The sequence below is a fragment of the Rana temporaria genome, chromosome 7 (genome assembly GCF_905171775.1).
Source record: "Rana temporaria chromosome 7, aRanTem1.1, whole genome shotgun sequence".
Taxonomy (NCBI): domain Eukaryota; kingdom Metazoa; phylum Chordata; class Amphibia; order Anura; family Ranidae; genus Rana; species Rana temporaria.
Window position 1 is genome coordinate 58,450,537 of NC_053495.1, and position 21,991 is coordinate 58,472,527.

The following is a 21,991-nucleotide window of genomic DNA, read 5'->3' on the forward strand; positions in this document are numbered from 1 at the left end:
AAATTACCCTTAGGCTGGGTTCACACTAGTGCGCTGTGCGATACTGCATGTGATTCGCACCACACTGCAGTGCAAATCACATGCGATGTCTGTGCAATGCAATTTCAGCCATACAGATAGTATGGCTGACAGGGCCGGCCCTATGATGGGACCGGGTGGTACCATGGGTGTCCAGGCAGCACTTTTAGGGGGCAGCATTCTGATGCCCGCCAGCCCGTTCCGCCAGCTCCGCTACCCAAATAAAAATTGATGTCCTTTTTTTCCCATAAATAGAGCTTTCTTTTGGTGATATTTGATCACCTCTGCGGTTTTTATTTTTTGTGTTATAAATATATATATTTTTTAACTTTTTGCTATAATAAATATCCCCAAAATTTAGAAAAATAAACTATTTTCTTCAGTTTAGGCCAATATGTATTCTTCTACATATTTTTGGTACCATAAAAAACCCACAATTAGCGCACATTGACTAGTTTGCGCAAAAGACATTGTGGCCGCCGGAAATTCACAGGTCCCTTTATACTCCTGGATACATGTATAGAGCCATGACAGGCCCTCTTTATGCATCTATAGAGCCATGACAGGCCCTCGTTATTCTCCTTTATACATGTATAGAGCCATGACAGGTCCTCTTTATACTCCTATATACATTTATAGAGCCATGGCAGGTCCTCTTTATATTCCTTTACATGTAAAGAGTCTCGACAGGTCCTCTATATACATGTATAGAGCCATGACAGGTCCTCTTTATACTTCTTTATACATGTATAGAGCCATGACTAGAGCCATGACATGTTCTCTTTATACTCCTTTATACATGTATAGAGCCATGTCCAGTGGCGGCTGGTGCTCAAAATTTTTGGGGGGGCGCAAACGGAAAAAAAAAAATTGCAGCCTCACTGTGCCCATCACATGCAGCCACTGTGCCATCAAACGCAGCCACTGTGCCATTCCACCAAATGCAGCCACTGTGCCATCAATTGTCACCACTGTGCCATGCCATCAAACAGCAACTGTGCCATCAATTGTCACCACTGTGCAATGCCATCAAACAGCAACTGTGCCATCAATTGTCACCACTGTGCCATGCCATCAAACACAGCAACTGTGCCATCAATTGTCACCACTGTGCCATGCCATCAAACACAGCAACTGTGCCATCAATTGTCACCACTGTGCCATGCCATCAAACAGCAACTGTGCCATCAATTGTCACCACTGTGCCATGCCATCAAACGCAGCCACTGTGCCATCAATTGTCACCACTGTGCCATGCCATCAAACACAGCAACTGTGCCATCAATTGTCACCACTGTGCCATGCCATCAAACACAGCAACTGTGCCATCAATTGTCACCACTGTGCCATGCCATCAAACGCAGCCACTGTGCCATCAATTGTCACCACTGTGCCATGCCATCAAACGCAGCCACTGTGCCATCAATTGTCACCACTGTGCCATGCCATCAAACGCAACCACTGTGCCATCAATTGTCACCACTGTGCCATGCCATCAAACGCAGCCACTGTGCCATCAATTGTCACCACTGTGCCATGCAACACAGCAACTGTGCCATCAATTGTCACCACTGTGCCATGCCATCAAACGCAGCCACTGTGCCATCAATTGTCACCACTGTGCCATACCATCAAACGCAGTCACTGTGCCATCAATTGTCACCACTGTGCCATGCCATCAAACGCAGCCACTGTGCACCTCAACTGTTGCCACTGTGCCAATTGTCACCACTGTGCCCTTTAATTGTCACCACTGTGCCCCATGATGCCACTGTGCCCATTGTCACCACTGTGCCCCATGATGCCACTGTGCCCATTGTCACCACTGTGCCCCATGATGCCACTGTGCCCATTGTCACTCACCACTGTGCCCCATGATGCCACTGTCCCAATTGTCACATTTGTGCCCTTTGTCACCACTGTGCCCCATGATGCCTCTGTGCCCATTGTCACTCACCACTGTGCCACATGATGTCACTGTGCCCCTTTCCCTGTAAAAAGCACTTACCTGAGGATTCCATGTGCTCCCTCGATGTCTTCTGCCGCTGTGGTGAAGCTTCAGCCAATCAGGTTCCTGATAACCAGAATCCGGGAACCTGAAACGGCCGTTTGTCTTATACAATGAGCGCAGATTGCCTGCGCTCAGAGTATAGACAGCTGAGAGCCGGAGAAAAGCCTATCAGAGCTGCTGGCTTTGATAGGCAGTTCCCCTCAGCCAACCAGCTGCCGCTATTCGGGTAACCGGCGTCCCGCATCCGGTTATCTGAATAGACCAGGCAGCGCTGGCAACCAACAATAACATACATTTGTGCATTTATGCACGAATGTGTGTTATTTGTTTGCGAGAGGGGGTGGCGCTGCAGCGCCCTCTATAGACGGCCGCCAGAACTGCGGCTAAAATGTCAAAATGACATTTTAGCCGAATAAAAGTTCTTAAAGGGCCCGTTTTTTTTTTTTGTGACTGTGGGAGGGGGGGGGGGCGTCGCCCGTGCGTCCCTATGGACGGGCCGCCACTGGCCATGTCAAGTACTCTTTATAGTCCTATATACATTTATAGAGCCATGACAGGTCCTCTTGATATTCCTTTACATGTAAAGAGTAATGACAGGTCCTCTATATACATGTATAGAGCAATGACAGGTCCTCTTTATACTCCTTTATACATGTATAGAGCCATGACAGGTCCTTTTATACTCCTATATATGTATAGAGCAATGACAGGTCCTCTTTATACTCCTTTATAAATGTATAGAGCCATGACGGGTCCCCTTTAGTTATCATGATATAAAATAATGAATGTGGGGGCCTTTTGGTTGGCGTGATTTTTTTTCGGGGGGGGGCAGCATTTCATTCTTGGTCCCAGGCAGCACAATGTGGGCACTGATGGCTGATATTGCACAGAATTCGGACCAAACACGCACAGGACCCTTTTTTTTGGTCCGCACCAGAATCGGATCGCATGAGCGCTCACACCTATATGCGATCCGATTCATGTCCAAACTGTCAGTTTGCAGTGCGATATGTGAGCTGAAATGGGGGCGTCAATGTTGTATGACACTCCCCAGCAGTTTGCATATGGCAGTGTGAATTGCCGTGCGAATCGGTGCGATGCAGGAACCCGCAGTGGATTCGCAGGGTTCCTGCATCGCACAAGTGTGAACCCAGCCTTAAACCTGTGTAATTAATGTGTTCGGGTTTAAAGGGATGAGGTAGAAACCCTAACATACCTGTATAAGGTAAGTGTTAGTATACTACCATGCTATGTTAAAGAGGAAGTAAACCCAGGGGGGGAAAAAAACACCACCTGCAAGGCAAAGGCATAATGAGCTAGTATGCATGGCATACTAGCTCATTATGTAATACTCACCCCCGATCGAAGGAAAATCCTTACAAAAAGGCTATAGAGCAGATGTCCTGGACAACACGATTAGTGGGGTGGCGAATATACCTAGGGCCCAATGTATGGTTAAAAAGGATGAAAGACCACTCTCTGATCAACACCAGTGGGGCTTTATATCTAATTTTCATCATCAGTATAAGGAAACTGAAAAAAAAAAAAATGAAAAACATTGGCACATTCTGTGTATGGATAGGGATTTGGGTGGAAGTGTTACCCAATAATCCCAAATTCATATATAGAAGGGCCCCCAATTTTGGGGACCAGGTGGTGAGGAAAATCTTAGATCCATTTGGTCAACAAAAACTCCATATTGATTTAAACGTTTTTTCCCCATGAAGAAAATGTACTGTATTTGCTGTAGGACTGTTAAAACCAGCAATAGGGGCACGAGGGCACTTGCTCCCAAATCTAGGCTGGGTTCCCTCGGCGTAACTCGTCGTAAGTGGCAGTGGGCGTGAGCCATGCTAATGAGGCGTGACCCCATGTAAATGAAGGGCCGAGCGCCATCAAGATACGAATAACTAACGAATAACTAACGTGGACGTATCCCAGTGCGCATGCTCAGAATCACGTCGGAACGAACGCCTAAGATACTTCGAATTGCTGCCTACGACGTGAACGTAACCTACGCCCAGCCCTATTCACGTACTGCGTAAACAACGTAAAAAACGATGGCTGTGTTCCCTGGTGCAGCCATTTGCATTGATGCTGCTGACTTACACCTGCTTTATGAGGCTTAAAGTGGAGTTCCACCCATAAATATAACATTACATCAGTAGTTTTAAAAAAATGTCATTAGTCTTTTACAAATTTTTTTTTTTTTTTTTTAGATGCCTTCAAAGTGTTGTTGCTAGGCAGAATAGTTAATCTTCCCACTTCCTGCACCTAGGTGCTTAATGCTTCCTAACCTACACCGCACAGACTCCTGGGAATGTAGTGGGTGTAACTTTCCTGGAGTCTGTGCACTCCCCAGTCTCAAAGAATCATGTGACTTGGACAGCACAGGTGCTGAAACCTGATCTGACACTGCTTGTGCAGCACTGAGCGTGTGCGAGATCTGCAAGGCTGAAATCCAGGAAGTCATACAGTCTGGCTTCATGATGCCCACACTTAAGATGGCCCCAGTCAATTTCTATTTTATAAAGTGTCTAAATGCTGTAACAACCTAACAAAACGGACCTTAGTTTACAAACTAACTTTACTAGAATACATTAAGCTTGTGTATTACAGGGGTATTTATATTTAAAAAGTGAAATTGTGGCCGGAACTCCACTTTAACTTTACGCCGGACGTATGCCTTACGTAAACCGCGTATATTAATGCGCCGGGCGCAAGTACGTTCGTGAATCGGCGTATCGCACTCATTTGCATATTCGAATCGTAAATCGATGGGAGCGCCCCTTTGCGGCCAGCGTAAATATGCGCCCACGATACGACGGCGTAGGAAACTTACGTCGGTCGGATGAAGCCTAGTTTCAGGCGTATCTTGCTTTCAGAGTCAGGCGCATAGATACGACGGCGCATAGATGGACTTACGCGGCGTATCTCGAGATACGTCAGGGTAAGTGCTACGTGAATCCGGGGCCAATGTGTTTTACTATGTTAAATGGGTCTTTTTTTTCTCAGTATAATTGATTAATAAGAAGCAGGTTGCTATGTAGTAATGTAAAGGTTAAAGGGTTTTTATTTATATGAATTTTTTTATAGATATATATATATTTTTTTTATCTATCTATCTATATATATATATATATATATAATTAGGGCTGTTACTGATTTTGTGAAATTTTGTGTTCGATTAATTGATTTTTTTTAAATCGATTAATCGACTAATTTCGATTAATTATAACGCACATACGGATCCAACTACTTTTAGCTGATCTCCTTGCAGGCTGATTCCCAGTGCAGCTACCAACCACTGGAAAAATGGATAGCAGGATACAAAAAACACACAAAGGCATCGCTCGATGGGAATAGCATTAAAACTTTTATAGTCTTCAAGTAGTTAACAAAATAAATATTGCACTGGAGATAAATCCGATGTAGCTACATAAACTGTAAAAAAAACCTGTAAAAATGGTGCGAGTAATACCAAACGGTAGCAAAAGCAGTCATAAAAACATGTAGCTAAGTATGATACTGGTATAAAAATGTGTACAACGATACCACTGCTGAATCCAGATGAGGAGAGGTTAACAGTTAACGTAGATGTCCCGTGAAGGGAACTATCACAACTCCCAGTGGATGGCTGTAGAATCCCAGGGTGATAGAGGGAAGAGTAACAGCCCTTGCGTGTGGCAGATAGTAAGGTCCCGCCGGTATGCAGATATGAAGGCACAGCAAAGGAGTCCTTCAGATGGACACAGCAAGCCCCGACAGTGTCCGTGATGTCACCGGATCTCCGACAGACCCGGAAGCTGGCGGAGAGGTGAATACCGATCAAAAGACACACGATCATTTTCGGCATGAAAAAAACGTTGTTTTTCAAAAATGTCATTTAAAATGATCGTGTGTGGGCTTCACATCATTTTTCAGGTTCTGAAAAATGACAAAAAAAAAATTAGAACATGCTTCATTTTTTAACGTCATTTTAAAAAATGTCGTTTTTCGGGTTGTAAAAAATGATCGTGTGTGGGCTAAAACGACGTAAAAAACCTGCGCATGCTCAGAAGCAAGTTATGAGACGGGAGCGCTCGTTCTGGTAAAACTACCATTCGTAATGGAGTAAGCACATTCATCACGCTGTAACAGACAAAAAAGCGCGAATCGTCTTTTACTAACAAGGAATCAGCTAAAGCAGCCCAAATGAGAGAGAAGATCACCGCTCAAGGTAGGTCTATTGTAGGGTCGTTTCAAAAATATAGGACTCCAAGGGTGCAGGCAATGCACTAAGGCAAATATTGGTAAAAAGATGAGGGATGGACAGCCGCACTCCAAACCAAACAGGTTGTCTTTATTCAAATCAACAGCAAGAACACAGCAATAGGAACAGGAGAATACCGACGTTTCGCACTGGCTTCAGTGCTTATTCATGGCTAACATGCATTGAAACTGTTCAGTATATATAGAGATCAGAGGCTAGTGTGTGACCTGATTGAATAGTTGGCTGAGGGTTGTCCGCAATCATTGGGCACACCAGAAGTCAATATCAGATCACAAACTGCCTATACATATCCAAGGGAACATAAAAAGAAAAAAAAAAAAAAATGTGAAATGTTGTTGAACAAAAATCCAAGGTGCCAAAAAACAGATGTGATCCACATAAATATTATTTAGACTAAGCATATATGAGTAAAATAAACATAGTGAGAATAAATACTGTCAAACCTCTTAACAAGACAATATATGCCAGTATAGATGTGGCAACAGGTTAAATAGATCGTGAATATAGAAGAATAAAACGATGAATTAAATATAAACACGAATATACGTGTGGGGAAATGCTATTACTAGATTGCCACATTGGCCTTATATGTCAAAAAGTGTGTGAATATCTTGGGGGTTAAGCTGTATGAGTGTATAAACTCAAGTATCTATGGTTGCAATGGTGAGTCCATTAAGCAGACCTTCATCCCGATGATGATGATTCAAAAAAATAATAAAGGAGGTGTACTATAGATCCTCTTATTAACTAAGAAACCCAGTGATATGTGAGTGTGTGTTGATGCAAAGTGATGCATTCTAAAGAAGTAAGTACTTAAATACATAGTAGCCTTGTGTTATTACACAAACTGGCTATTTTTTACATAGTTTCATTTTTTGAGGGGCCCTGCTTTACAGTGTCCACATTTAGCGCGAATTAATATGGTTCCGTTTGGCTGGCTATTATAATTGCTTCTTTATCTTTATGCATATATTTGCAAGAATTGATATGACCGATTAGTGGCCAACGATAACGGCAACAATCGATGTGTTATTTATAACATTAGAGATATTGGTCTCATATACACAACATTTCTTTTCATTAACCAATGCACATCCATTGCCATTATGTCAAAAGTCTTCAATGACCATGCGCGCTACGCGGACACAATTTCATGCATTTTTCTGTTTTTATAGATCTTTTTGTATATGTGCATGTGCAGTTAAATTTTATTTTTTACATATCTGCACACATAAACATGCACATTTTTCAATGAAATTTTACTTAAGACATATCTTATCAGAGCCTATGTCATGGTTCCTCTAGCTCGGCCACACTCCATATGTCAAAGGCACATGCCTGTATTCATTTCATGCGACATTTCTTTTAGAGTTATTTTACTACAATTATGCATTTTTAAATATTTGCATATGTGTATGAGCCAAGTTCTCTAGTCTTGATGCTCACTTTGGCCCATTATGTTTCTGTTAGTGTTTAGTCCGGGCTCGTGTTTCCATGACATTTGTCTTTCCCCCCCCCCCCCCCCTCTTCTCTTTTCTCCCCCCCCCCCCCCCCCCCCCCCCCCCCCCCCCCCCCCCCCCCTTCCCACATTTTTATTTTTATTCAATTACATGACGGGACTCACAGATCCATTAATATGCAGACACAGACAATCTCAATGTTTAATATTTCCATGTTCCATGGGGTATTATACCACAGGGCTGTATACTACGAGTGCATCTGTAGGTCGCATATTCATTTTTGGAACTATTTAGTTTTTGGATTTTCATACCCATTTTCCGTTATACACTATAATCGTCCTTTTTCATATGTTGTCCATTTGTGCTTTTCCACATTTTCACAGGACGGTTCGTCACCGCTCTACACTGCTTTATTGAGCATTTTTTATTCTCAATTAATAAATTAACAAAAAAGTGAAAAATGTTTTATAAAAAAAAGATTTTCTCCACTTGAATATACCATAGATATACACTGCACTTTTTTTACTTACTTCTTTAGAATGCATCACTTTGCATCAACACACACTCACATATCACTGGGTTTCTTAGTTAATAAGAGGATCTATAGTACACCTCCTTTATTATTTTTTGAATCATCATCGGGATGAAGGTCTGCTTAATGGACTCACCATTGCAACCATAGATACTTGAGTTTATACACTCATACAGCTTAACCCCCAAGATATTCACACACTTTTTGGCATATACGGCCAATGTGGCAATCTAGGAATAGCATTTCACCACACGTATATTCATGTTTATATTTAATTCATCGTTTTATTCTTCTATATTCACGATCTATTTAACCTGTTGCCACATCTATACTGGCATATATTGTCTTGTTAAGAGGTTTGACAGTATTTATTCTCACTATGTTTATTTTACTCATATATGCTTAGTCTAAATAATATTTATGTGGATCACATCTGTTTTTTGGCACCTTGGATTTTTGTTCAACAACATTTCACATTTTTTTTTTTTTTTTTTCTTTTTATGTTCCCTTGGATATGTATAGGCAGTTTGTGATCTGATATTGACTTCTGGTGTGCCCAATGATTGCGGACAACCCTCAGCCAACTATTCAATCAGGTCACACACTAGCCTCTGATCTCTATATATACTGAACAGTTTCAATGCACGTTAGCCATGAATAAGCACTGAAGCCAGTGCGAAACGTCGGTATTCTCCTGTTCCTATTGCTGTGATCTGCTGTGTTCTTGCTGTTGATTTGAATAAAGACAACCTGTTTGGTTTGGAGTGCGGCTGTCCATCCCTCATCTTTTTACCAATAAAGCAGCCCAAAGGCGAATAGAACTTCCCCTTTATAGTGCCGTCGTACGCGTTGTACGTCACCGCGCTTTGCTAGATCATTTTTTAAAAACAATGGTGTGTAGGCAACATCGTTTTAATGATGAAGTTGGGAAAACGTTGTTTTTTCGACATGCTGAAAAACAACGTTTTTTTTCATGCTGAAAAATGATCGTGTGTACGCAGCATGAGAGTGCAAGGCATCATCATTTGGTGAGTTTTTAACCAAAGGGGAGTGGAAACACTGAGTGCACGCGGTGTGTTGGAAGTCTTGAAGATCTCACATCAGGATATATTCAGCTTTCCTTGTTTGAGACAATCCAGTCTCATTTATGGACTATTTTTGCACAAACTTTATTATTATTAGTTGTTTATTTATGTATTAGTGTTGATCACTATCACCTGTCGCTGGGTTTGTTTATTTATACTGTTTAGCGCTACTATTTACTTTAGTTTATACTGTAAATGCATATTTAAAAGCAGTACACAGTTTGCACAAAAACACTGGCTAGGCACACAGTTAGACCTAGATGTTTAACCCCTTCTGAGCCAATGTCATTCGTACAGTGATAGTGTATATTTTTAGCACTGATCACTATATTAGTGTCACTGGTTCCCACAAAGTGTCAAGTGTCATTTAGTGTCCAATTGTAGTGTTAAGCCTCATACACACGATCAGTCCATCCGATGAGAGCGGTCCTAAGGACCGTTGTCATCGGTTAACCGATGAAGCTGACTGATGGTCTGTCGCGCCTACACACCATCGGTTAATTAACCGATCATGTCAGAACGCGGACACGTAAACCACGTACGACGGCACTATAAAGGGGAAGGCCAGAGCCTTTGGCGCCACCCTTGGGGCTGCTTTTGCTGACTCCGTGTTAGTAAAAGACGATTCACGCTTTTCTGTCTGTTACAGCGTGATGAATGTGCTATCTCCATAACGAACGCTAGTTTTACAAGAACGAGTGCTCCCGCCCCCTCATTTAGTCTGAGCATGCATGGATTTTTAACCGATGGTCCTGCGTACTAACGATCAGTTTTGACCTATCCGTTAGGCGTACATCGGTTAAATTTTAAAGCAAGTTCCTATTTTTTTAACCGAAGGATAAAGAACCTATGGGGCCCACACACGATTGGTTTGGACCGATGAAAACCATCCTTCAGACCGTTGTCCTCTGGCTATCCTATCGTGTGTACGAGGCTTTAATGTCAATTGTTAGTGTCCAATTGTATACGCAATATCAAAATCCTGCTATAAGTCACTGATCAACACTATTACTAGTATAAATAGAAAGAATTCCAGTATATATGCCACAGACGTTATACCAATCAGTATACGCTAACTGGGATTTTTTGTTTACCAAAATTTGTAATAGAACACATATTGGCCTACATTTTTGATTTGATTTTTTTTTTATTTTTTTTTATTTTGTGTTTTATAGCATATGTTTATAGTGCAAAAAAAAATAAAACTGCAGTGGTGATCAAATACCATAAAGAGGAAGCTCTGTTTGTGGGGGAATACATATATTTTATATGGTTACAGTGTTGCATGACTGGGCATTATCAGTTAAAGTAACACAGTGTTGTATTGCAAAGAACAGCCTGTTGGCCTCAGAAATCCTGTCCCCCAGTGGCTCAGCCCTTATGATTAGGTCCTCAGGTCCTCACAAAGCTCAGTGCCAGCGCTCAGGCTATCACTGATACTCCTTTGCTGTAAGCCCACAGAGCAATGGGTCCCTCCAGCTCCAGTCCCAGCACAGGAAACATCCTTTCAGTGGCTCAGTCATCCAGCTATCTGAGCACGCAGAACACAGCAATGGCACCCTGGTCCCTGCACGGGCTCAGTCTCATTGGTGCCATGCACAGACGCAACAGCAACAGATCTGCACTCTTTGGTTCCCCACACTTCACTGCCCAAATTTTTTGGGGGTGCGCAAACAACCTTAAAAAAAATCATTTGCAGCCACTGTGCCCATCAAGTGCAGCCACTGTGCCTATCAAGTGCAGCCACTGTGCCATCAAACGCAGCCACTGTACCCATAAATTGCTGCCAGTGTGCCCATCAATTGCTGCCAGTGTGCCCATAAATTGTCTCTACTGTGCCTTATCAATTGCTGCCAGTGTGCCCCATCAATTGCCGCTACTGTGCCCCATCAATTGCCGCTACTGTGCCCCATCAATTGCCGCTACTGTGCCCCATTAATTGCTGTCAGTGTGCCACATCAAATTCTGTCAGTGTGCCCATCAATTGCGGCACTTACCTGTCTCGGGTCACAGCGCTCTCCTCCACGCTCCGAGTCCGCAATGTCTTCTCCCGTCCTCTGCTATGATTGGACGCCTGATAGGAGTCCAATCATAGCGTCTGCCGCTTTAACCAATTAGGTGACAGGTAACCAGACCCGAGCACCTGATTGGCTGAAAGGCAGGTCAGTGTTAGGGAAGCAATTTATTTGCTTCCCTAACACAACACTGGGTAAACAGCGAATGCACAGCATTGCACCCGCTGTTTACCAATTTGGAAGCCTATTAGAGCATATGGCTCTAATCAGGATACCTATTAGAGCCCACGGCTCTAATCAGGCGCTTCCAAAAACACCACCGCCACTGTAATTCAGATGCCCAGCGCCTGACAAGGGGCCAGACACCTGAATAGGGGGCGGCAGTGGCGACAATAGATAGATTCATGCAAGGCATGAATCTATATATTGGTGATAGATAGGTGGCCACTGGTACCATCTGGTCAATTGTGTGAGGAAACTCACACTGCTCTCCTCCTCTGTGTGCAGGGAATCCTGGATATTGAAGTCCACAGCCCCATTATCATCCACAGTGCAGCAGCCCCAGAAGCCCCTGCAGACTACATCTTCCCCTGTCCTCAATACTCATCATGATCTCCCTGTCACTAATTGGCTGCCAGGGGGATGGAGGAAGGAGCGGGGGCTTCATGCATCCAATCCAATGACATTCCTAGGACGAGCTGCTGCCACGTACAGCCATCCATTGGGATGCATTAGATAAGGCAGCTGTACGTGCTTGTGTGGCGGGGATGCGGAAAGAGAAAAGGTATACCTGTGCTCAGATCCCAATAGCTTGTACATGTAAAGGGATGTGACTACATATTAACACTACAAATTCTGAATGGATCCTCTGCACACTGCTATACACCCTTTCCAGCAAACTATGCAATGAAAAACAGGGATTTTTAGTTTGCACATATTACATAAAGACCCCCTATGAGCACTAATGTATGGTCCGAACGCATACTATCTGCAAAACTCCCTGCATATTGTACTGTGCTGCTGATTGTTACCATTTGAATCTGGTATATGCAGCTAAATGTGAAGGAGGCCTAAAACCAGTGCATCAGCCTAGCAGCCAGTCCTCCAGCATTCTCAGTAGGAGGTCAGCAATAGCAGTCCTGGCTTTCTCTCCTTAAATGATTACTTTAAGCATGTTGATTTACACAGTATACCAGGTAAATAAGAAAAAATACAAATTTTATTAAAATTGACTGCACTTTTAATAGACCTCGGGGCTGCAATTCCCCAAACAATCTTAAAGAACTGCATTAACATTTTGATTAATGACTGTGCTTCATATTGCTATGTGACAGCACCACCTACAGGCTATACAGAGAAATGTCACCATGAAACCTTTTTTCACCTTGCCGTAACAGCAACAGAAATGGTTTCTTAGCAACAAAAGGAAGTTTGGAATAGGACTTGAAGTCACTCATATGTGTCGCTGAAGACTACAGATTTCTTCAATGGAGGCTAGGAGATCAGGTGAGAAAACAACTTTTACAAACCTTTCTTGCCGTATACAAAACATTTGTTGCTGCTGCTGAGCACACTTCAACCAATGGAACTGATTTAGCCTCTATTTTATTTTGCGATTAGAAATAATGCATCTTATTTTACGGCTCAAAGATTTTCTGGTTCGACATTTCAAATCCTCCCTAATTCCTGCCCAATGACGTCATATGACGCCGTCGACTTTGAGTGGTGATATCTGAATAATGGGTGCAGCCAGTGGTGGAATTATAGGGGTCGCTGAGGTCGCCATGGTCACCGGGCCCCTTGCTGCAGGGGGCCCTCGATGGCCCCCTGTATACAGTACTTCGATTGGAGGAGCGGAGACGAGCTCCCGATCCCAAGCCGAACTGTAATCGGCAGTGTACGGGGAGCTCGTCACATTGATTACAAAGTGAAAGCACAGTGTGTGCTGTACTCTTTGTCTCCCCCTACAGTGCAGTACCCGGCAGGAAGAGCTGCTAAGGTAAAAAACTGCAGTTTATCTACTGTGTGTGTGTTCATGAGTGTGTGCTCATGTGCATGTATGTGTGCATATGTATGTGAGTGTGCATGTATGTATGTGTGTGTGCATGTGAATATGTATGTATATGAGTGTGCATGTATGGGTTTATATCAGTGGCGGTGCGTCCATAAGGGCGCACAGGCACCGCCCCCCTCTGGCTGCATTTGAGGGGCACAGTGAGACTGCATTTGATGTGTGTGTGTGTGTGTGTATGTATATATACAGTGTATGTATGTGTTTACATACACCCCCTATATGTGTACAATCAGAACCGATTTATTTTTTGCTTGTTCATAGTACCAGCAAAAAAATGCTGTTCCACTGAAAAGCGATCCATGCTCAGATCGCTTTTCAGAGGCATTTGACAGCCGGTAAAAGAGGCAATATGTTGCCTCCAGACCGCCTGTTTTAACCCCTTAAATGCATTATCACAATGTTGCAACTGCATGCAATGCACACTATTCTGACTCCGATTGTTGTGATAGCGATATATCCCTTGCTGAGACCTCTATGCCTGGCCTGTATAAGCAGATATACTCACTGCGGACAATCCTTGTCAGACAGCTGAACTCGTCAATACCGATTCATTCAAAAGAGGTGTTTATTCTTTAACTTCAGGGGTTACAGCAGATAACAGGAACAGCAGATGAATGGTGATAGTATTGTACGGTCAAAAGATGATGCCTTTCCTACCCTGGGCAGAGTACATGAGTGTCCTTCTACATGTGGCTTGCTGGCTGGAGAGATGACACAGGAAGTACTCCACACAGGAAGCAGGGAGGGGCATACATACAGTGAAAATATGTGGTAACTCAAAGAATCACATAAAAACATGTGCATTGCAACAAAGGCCACTAGATGGCAGCATAGGATAACACATAGATTTAGCTATGAGAAAATAGTAGGCAAACCACACTATATAGACTCCAATCTATATAACAATGCTAATATTAACTGAGGCTATGCATCTCATATTCTATGCCCCTATTGGGGCAGCACACTCCCCGTCTGGCATGATAATGCCACTATTTACATAATACAACGGTAGTTATGCAAATAAACAACAGCGCAATTTGCTTGATGTCTTGAAAACCTGAAAGACATAATGGAGAACATGCATATAATGCAACAACATCTATAATATAAGGCTTCAAGTTGTGACAACTAAAGTTCCAGATACTTCCTTCTCGAAGTTGCAAGTAGAATCCAACAGCATACCCAAGTAAGTTCAGTCTCCAAACGGCAAGAGCAAAATGAGTTCCGTGATAGGTCTGATGAAAGTCTTTACAGTCCCTATAATCCAGAGGCCTGCAACTCTTATGGCTCCCTCTGTGAAGTGTCTACCTTGGTGTTTCACCCTTTCATGGTAGTGCCGTATGAGCAAAGTGGTGATGTGATGGCGAGCAGGTATAATGAGAGGATTCTGTTCTTGCTCACTGAACTTAGCCTTGTTTAGGCGTCCACCAACCCTTAACGTGCCATCATTGTCAATGAATGGGTTCAGGTTAGCAATTGGACTGTTTTTTGGAATGTCCCCCTTGTCACGGATACGTCTGATTTCTGAGCCAAAGACATCCTGTTGTACACTGCGTATTACGATCAGTTCAGCTTCAGCAATGTCTTTTGCAGAAAGAAGCTTTTGGCACATGTGCCAACCTTGACAGTGAGCATCTGTGAGCTTTGTGTGAAAGCAGTGTGCAATATGAACTAACCTTGCGGTGGTGCGTACCAGCCTTGTCCACTTGGAGAAACGTTCAAAGCGTTGACAGCCCAAGGCACATCTTTGTTCAGTTCTGGTGACAAGGGTTTTAACTTCAGGACGAACCTCTGGATCTTTGTCGGGTTCTAGAAGACTGAAGACGTCAGCCGTGGTTTCTTCTGGATCAGCCAACAAGAATTCAGGACCTGTTAACCAAGAAGAATTTACGAAGGCACTCTCAGACACTGGCCTGGTGCCATGATCTGCAGGATTAATTTCAGATGGAACATAATGCCATTGTTCAGGTTTAGATGATTTTCTTATTCTTTCTACACGGTTGCTGACATAGACATAGAAACGTTTAGTCTGGTTGTATATGTAGCCCAGAACAACCTTGCTGTCTGTGTAGAATTTGATGTCATCTATCTGAATGTCTAGCTCACGCAGTATGAAATCTGCAATCTCTACAGCTAGCACAGTCCCACAAAGTTCAAGCCTAGGAATTGTGTGTTCAGGCTTGGGTGCTAACTTAGCCTTCCCAAACAGAAACCCTACATGGGTTAGATTAGCTGAATCCCTTACCTTGAGGTAGGCAACAGCCGCTATGGCCTCAGTAGATGCATCTGAGAAGATGTGCAGCTCTTTCCTCCGACTGGTGGCAAGGGAAGTTGGAGTGTAGCAGCGTGGTATACGGATTCCATCTAAGGCATGTAACGACTGTTTCCAGGACTCCCACCTTGAAAGTTTGTCTATTGGTAGTGGGGCATCCCAATCTTTGATAGTCTCTGAGAGCTGTCTAAGTATGGATTTACCTTGTATGGTGATGGGAGCCACAAATCCCATTGGATCGTATAGGCTGTTCACCACTGACAGAACTCCACGCCTGGTAAATGGTTTGTCTGCAGAGCTGACTTGAAAGCCGAAGCTGTCCTTTAATAAGTCCCACCGTAGGCCCAGACTTCTCTGCACAGGTGGCATGTCCATCCCCAGATTTAAGTCTTTAAACCCTGTGGCATGATCGCCAGGTTGAAAGGCTTTCATAACAGCAACACTGTTTGAGGCAATCTTGTGTAGTCTGAGGTTAGCCTCAGAAAGCATAACTTGTGTCCTTTGGAGCAGGTCTATGGCTTCTTCCGCTGTAGGTAAAGATTTAAGTCCATCGTCCACATAGAAATCTCTCTCGACGAAATGTCGAGCATCTGCGCCATACTCCTGTTCTCCATCAAGAGCAGTCCTTCGTAAACCGTATGTTGCGACGGCAGGTGAGGGGCTATTTCCGAAAACATGAACCTTCATGCGGTATTCAATCATCTCATTGTTCATGTTGTTGTCACGGTGCCACAGAAACCTTAGGAAGTTCCTATGGTCTTCTCGTACAATAAAGCAATGAAACATTTGTTCAATGTCCGCAGTTATGGCAACTGGCTCTCTTCTGAACCTCATGAGTACACCTACAAGGTTGTTGGTAAGGTTAGGACCAGTGAGAAGAATATCGTTCAGGGATACGCCCTGATGCTTGGCACTGGAGTCGAACACTACCCTAATTTGTTTTGGCTTACGTGGATGGTACACTCCGAAGAAGGGTAGGTACCAGCACTCATCGTGTATTTGAAGAGGTGGAGCTGGCTCAGCATGCTCATTGTCAAAGATCCTCTTCATAAAGGTAATGAAATGGTCCTTCATTTCAGGCCTGTTCTTTAATGTTCGTTGAAGTGAGTTGAATCTGGATAAAGCCTGTTCCCGATTGTTTGGCAGTTTGACCCTTGCAGCACGAAGAGGCAATGGTGCAACCCAGCTGTTAGACTCATCCTTGAAGAATTCTTTGTCCATTATTTTGATGAACTCTCTGTCTTCAACTGACAAGGCTATTTTGTTGTCGTCACTTGTGGTACAAAACACTGTGGTACCTAGGTTGTCATCACACAGGATAGGAGTGGCATCAGGTACTTGGATGATGTCAAGAGGCTTCTCCTTTATTTCATAATGGTGAGGGCACTCTTTGAAGTGGGATGCGCGTCCATTTCCTAACATGTAAGTTTTGAAGGAGTGGATCTCAGATGATGTACACATTCTATCCAAGCATACATCGCCCACTATTACCCAGCCTAGATCAAGTCTTTGTGCATAAGGGGCATCCTCAGGTCCATCACACTGCTCACGTACCTTATGTACTCTAAGAATGTCTCTTCCTAGCAAGACTAAGATTTCAGCATTCATGTCCATTGCGGGAATCTCATTAGCAAGGCGCCTTAAGTGAGGATGGTGATATGCAACCTCTGGAGTAGGAATCTCTTCTCTTTCGTCTGGTATCTGGTCACACTCGACTAATGTTGGTAGGAGTATGCCCTCTTTCCCTTCGATATGAGACACCATGAACCCATCGACCCTTCTGCCGAAAGTCTCTACGCGACCAGAACAGGTTCTGAGAGTATACGGTGTGGCATGACCCTCAATGCCAAAGATCTCAAAGAATTTAGGCTTGACCAGGGATCTGTTGCTCTGTTCATCTATTATGGCATACATCCTGGCAGCTTTTTCAGGTTGACCCTCTGGGTATACCTTAACAAGGCATATCTTGGCACAGCACTTGTGATCTAAACCTTCTCCACAGACTTCTGTGCATGAAGAAGAAACATTCTCCTGGGCTAGAGCGTGGCTTCGTTGCTCCCCGCCATGATTTGAGAGAGGGGTGGAGGTAGGTAGCTGCTGTGGGCTGTCTGTAAGTGGAGTAGGATGCATAGCTGTCACATGTCTTTCGCTGCTGCATTCTGTGCACTTGATGACAACTTTACAGTCCTTGGCAAAATGACTATAAGAAGCACAGCACCTGTAACATACTCCAAGTTTCTGGAGAATCTCCCTGCGCTCTTGTAAAGTCTTTGCTCTCAGCTCTCGGCATTTCTTAAGAGGGTGAGGCTTCTTGTGAATAGGGCACTGACGATTAGGATCTTTGTCACCCGAATTACTCTGGTATGCATGAGAGGATACGGGTGGTGAGATGTCTGTCCTTTTAACAGATATTGCTCTATGAAAGTCTCTGTGTTTAGCTGCTGTGTTGTCATACCTTGGAGATGGTGATGAAGCAGGCAAGTTGGGTTCACTGAAGCTGAAGCTGGGATCATTTCTCATCCAGGCTTGTTCACTGATGAACCTGCAAAAATATGAGAATGGAGGAAAGGATACGTTATAGTCTCTTTTGTACCTTGAGCCCTGCTGCGCCCATCTCTCCTGCAGGCCGTATGGCAGTTTAGACACCACTGGATTGACACCATGAGCAGTGTCCAGGAAGCTTAGACCAGGTAGACGTGGGTCTGTCTTTGCCAACTCTAACTCCATGAGGAGGTCACTTAGATCTTGGAGCTTGCGATAGTCTTTGTTCCCTATTTTTGGGAAGTTTTGCAGTCTCTTGAATAGAGCGCTTTCTATGGCTTCTGAGCTACCATAGGCTTGCTCAAGTCTTGCCCATGTGGCAACAAGACCTGCATCTGGGTGGTCAACATGTACTGTCCTCAGTCTTTTAACACGATTTGCAGATTCTGGCCCCAGCCACCTTATGAGCAAATCAAGTTCGTCCTTGCTATTAAGGTTGAAATTAGCAATAGCAGCCTTGAAGGTTGATCTCCAGGCCCTGTAGCTCTCTGGACAGTCATCAAACCTTGAGAGGCTGGTGATAATGAGCTCACGGCGTGCCATATAGCTGGCTAAGTCATTCAAGTCTGATCTCTCACTCTTTGGTGCCAAAGTAATCTGTGGAACCCCTTGGGTGTGAAAGTTCTCTGGTGAAGAAAGGTGAGGTTTACCAGGATGAAATGATGTTGCATGAGCGCTTAACTTTGGTGTAGTCTTTAAGGCTTCTGCTGGCTGTGGCTGGAGCTGCGGCTTGTCGCTGGAAGTCACCTTGTTGATGGCAGGAGTTGATGTGGTTTGCTGCGTAGATGCTCTGGCGTTGTGGACTTGAGGAGACTCAGGCATTTTGAGCTGGGAGGTCCCTGAGTTGAGAGTCAGAACAGTGTTGTTAGTAGGAGGTACAGGAGATGACTCTGTATCTTTGTAAACATTATGCTTTAGCACATAATCACTGGTGCGATCAATTGGATCTTCCAGTTCTGCTGGGATAAGACAGTCTGAATTAGTACTTTGACCCATTGCTTGTTCAAGGACTTTCAGCCTTGCTAGCGCACCTGCTTCCTCTTTCTCTATTTGCAGAATCTTTATTTGGGCTTCCATCTCTGCTTGGCGAGTTTTGCTCTGGGCTTCAAGAGCTTTGCTTTGGGCCTTCATCTCTGCTTCTTTCTTAGCAAGGGAGCTTTGCGCTTTTTTGGATTCAGCATCAGCGCGGGCCTCTATTAGCTTGTCGCTTAATGTTGAACTTCTGGAGCGAGAGGATCTAGAAGAACGTGCAGTGTGCTTGGTTGATGTTGATCTGTGAGATCTGGTCTCTTGCAGTTGAGCAATGCGGAGTTCTGCCTTACACTGAGCATTTTTCACTAAGAGATCCCTTTGTTGGTTCAATGCATCAGTCTTGGTCAGTTCTGCTGAAGAGTCCTCTATATTACAGTCTTGCAAGAAAGCAGTGTATTTTGCAGACAGCCGTTGGTAGTGTTCATACGCAGCAGATAGGCGAACTATAGAATCTCCTAGTTCAGCCGGTTGATCATTAAAGTGTGGCAAAACTGACATGCAGTGTGAAGTTCTGTCCCAGAAGTCTGATAGCTTGCTGGAGAACTTATCTCTAGTGTATTCGTAGTTTTCTCTGAGTTTCTGTATTGGTTTTATTGTACGCTTGGGTCTTACACTCTGTTCAGCAATATCTGCAGAGTCTGCTCCCTGTACGTCTGCGGGTTCAGAGGCATGATGAATCTGCGTTGGTTCAGCCGTAAAAGAGTGTTCAGAGCCTTGTCTAGACATTTCTCACGGTTTTGTAAAAAATGGTACTGTCTCTTTAAGAAGACGAACAGCAGCTTAGACAGGTGGGGTAACACAGTTCAATTAGAGAAACAGCTTTCAACATTCACATGAAGCGCAGTAAGCTTGTGCGACCATGTGCTTACACAAGATGGCGGCTGGCACTGAGCTTGATTGCAGATTAGGCACACACATATACCCAGCAGGCTGTAAGAATTCTATGCATCTTTTGACTATTCTGACTCCGATTGTTGTGATAGCGATATATCCCTTGCTGAGACCTCTATGCCTGGCCTGTATAAGCAGATATACTCACTGCGGACAATCCTTGTCAGACAGCTGAACTCGTCAATACCGATTCATTCAAAAGAGGTGTTTATTCTTTAACTTCAGGGGTTACAGCAGATAACAGGAACAGCAGATGAATGGTGATAGTATTGTACGGTCAAAAGATGATGCCTTTCCTACCCTGGGCAGAGTACATGAGTGTCCTTCTACATGTGGCTTGCTGGCTGGAGAGATGACACAGGAAGTACTCCACACAGGAAGCAGGGAGGGGCATACATACAGTGAAAATATGTGGTAACTCAAAGAATCACATAAAAACATGTGCATTGCAACAAAGGCCACTAGATGGCAGCATAGGATAACACATAGATTTAGCTATGAGAAAATAGTAGGCAAACCACACTATATAGACTCCAATCTATATAACAATGCTAATATTAACTGAGGCTATGCATCTCATATTCTATGCCCCTATTGGGGCAGCACACACACATTTGCAGGGCGGTTGCAGTGCAGCCCCATTCACCTAGGGCAGTGATGGCGAACCTTGGCACCCCAGATGTTTTGGAACTACATTTCCCATGATGCGCATGCACTCTGCAGTGTAGTTGAGCATCATGGGAAATGCAATTCCAAAACATCTGGGGTGCCAAGGTTCACCATCACTGACCTAGGAGTATACTTCAAGGGTGCCCTGGCTTGAAAAATATTGAGAAACACTGGCATAGAGGAACCAATCTCTCCATTTTTCTCCTGCAGCAGCTGAATGCCTGCGGAAGGGAGAGGAGGAGAAGCAGGGGGAATGGAGAAATCGGTTCCTTTATATGCAGCCACTCACTTGTGACCGGGTCCTGCTGTTCCGCCACCGAGCTGAGAGGAAAGAGCCCTGTCCGGGGGGTCCGGGGGGCCCTTCATGGTTTCTTGCATCGGGGGCCCTGAAGGTTCTAGTTACGCCACTGGGTGCAGCTACAGGCATCGTTCAGATATCTTCTTTAGAGTCAATGATTCTCTGCACTGTAAAAACAACCATAGCAGCTGTTCAGCCGCTTGATTGTTTCGCTCTTACAGGCAGCGGAAAGGGACGTCCCCCCCTCCCCCGCGCCGCCCTCCGATGCTTCTCCCGGCTCGCCCGTATGATCAGCGAGAGAGAGAAGGAATCAGTTCATGCCAGAAGTTTACCATAGAGAACCCAAGGGGCCAAATCCCCCCCGGACGTCTCTATGATCTTTCGGAGGCCAGACACAATGTTATGATCGTTTTCTTTTTTTTTTTCAGGCTTCACAGCCTAGATAGGAATATAAGGGATAAAAAAAAAAAAGTAAAAATAAAGTGTCAATTTAGAAAAAGTAAACAAAACAATGATTTTTTTTTTAAAGTGCCCTATCCCCGCATGCTCGTGCACAGAAGCGAACGCATACGTAGGTCGCGCCCACATATGTAAACAATGTTCAAACCACACATGTAAGGTATTGTTGCGAACATTAGAGCAATAATTCTAGTGCTAGACCTCCTCTGTAACTCTAAACAGGTAACCTGTAAGATAAAATGTAATCGCCTATGGAGATTTTTAAGTACCAAAGTTTGGCGCCATTCCACGAGTGTGCGCAATTTCAAAGCATGACATGTAAGGTATCCATTTGCTCGGCGTAACATCATCTTTCACATTA

At 44.0% G+C, this 21,991-nt stretch overlaps 1 protein-coding gene across 1 annotated transcript in view; it reads left to right on the forward strand.

The window, feature by feature from the left end:
* The first annotated feature begins 12,779 nt into the window (after positions 1 to 12,779).
* The window catches only part of TEX33 (testis expressed 33), a 37,618-nt gene continuing 28,406 nt past the window's right edge, over positions 12,780 to 21,991 (forward strand). Inside the window, exon 1 of the mRNA XM_040359438.1 lies at positions 12,780 to 12,900. Within this exon, the coding sequence (XP_040215372.1) occupies positions 12,882 to 12,900 (19 nt within the window). The 5' untranslated portion in view covers positions 12,780 to 12,881. The remainder of the gene's footprint in view (positions 12,901 to 21,991) is intronic.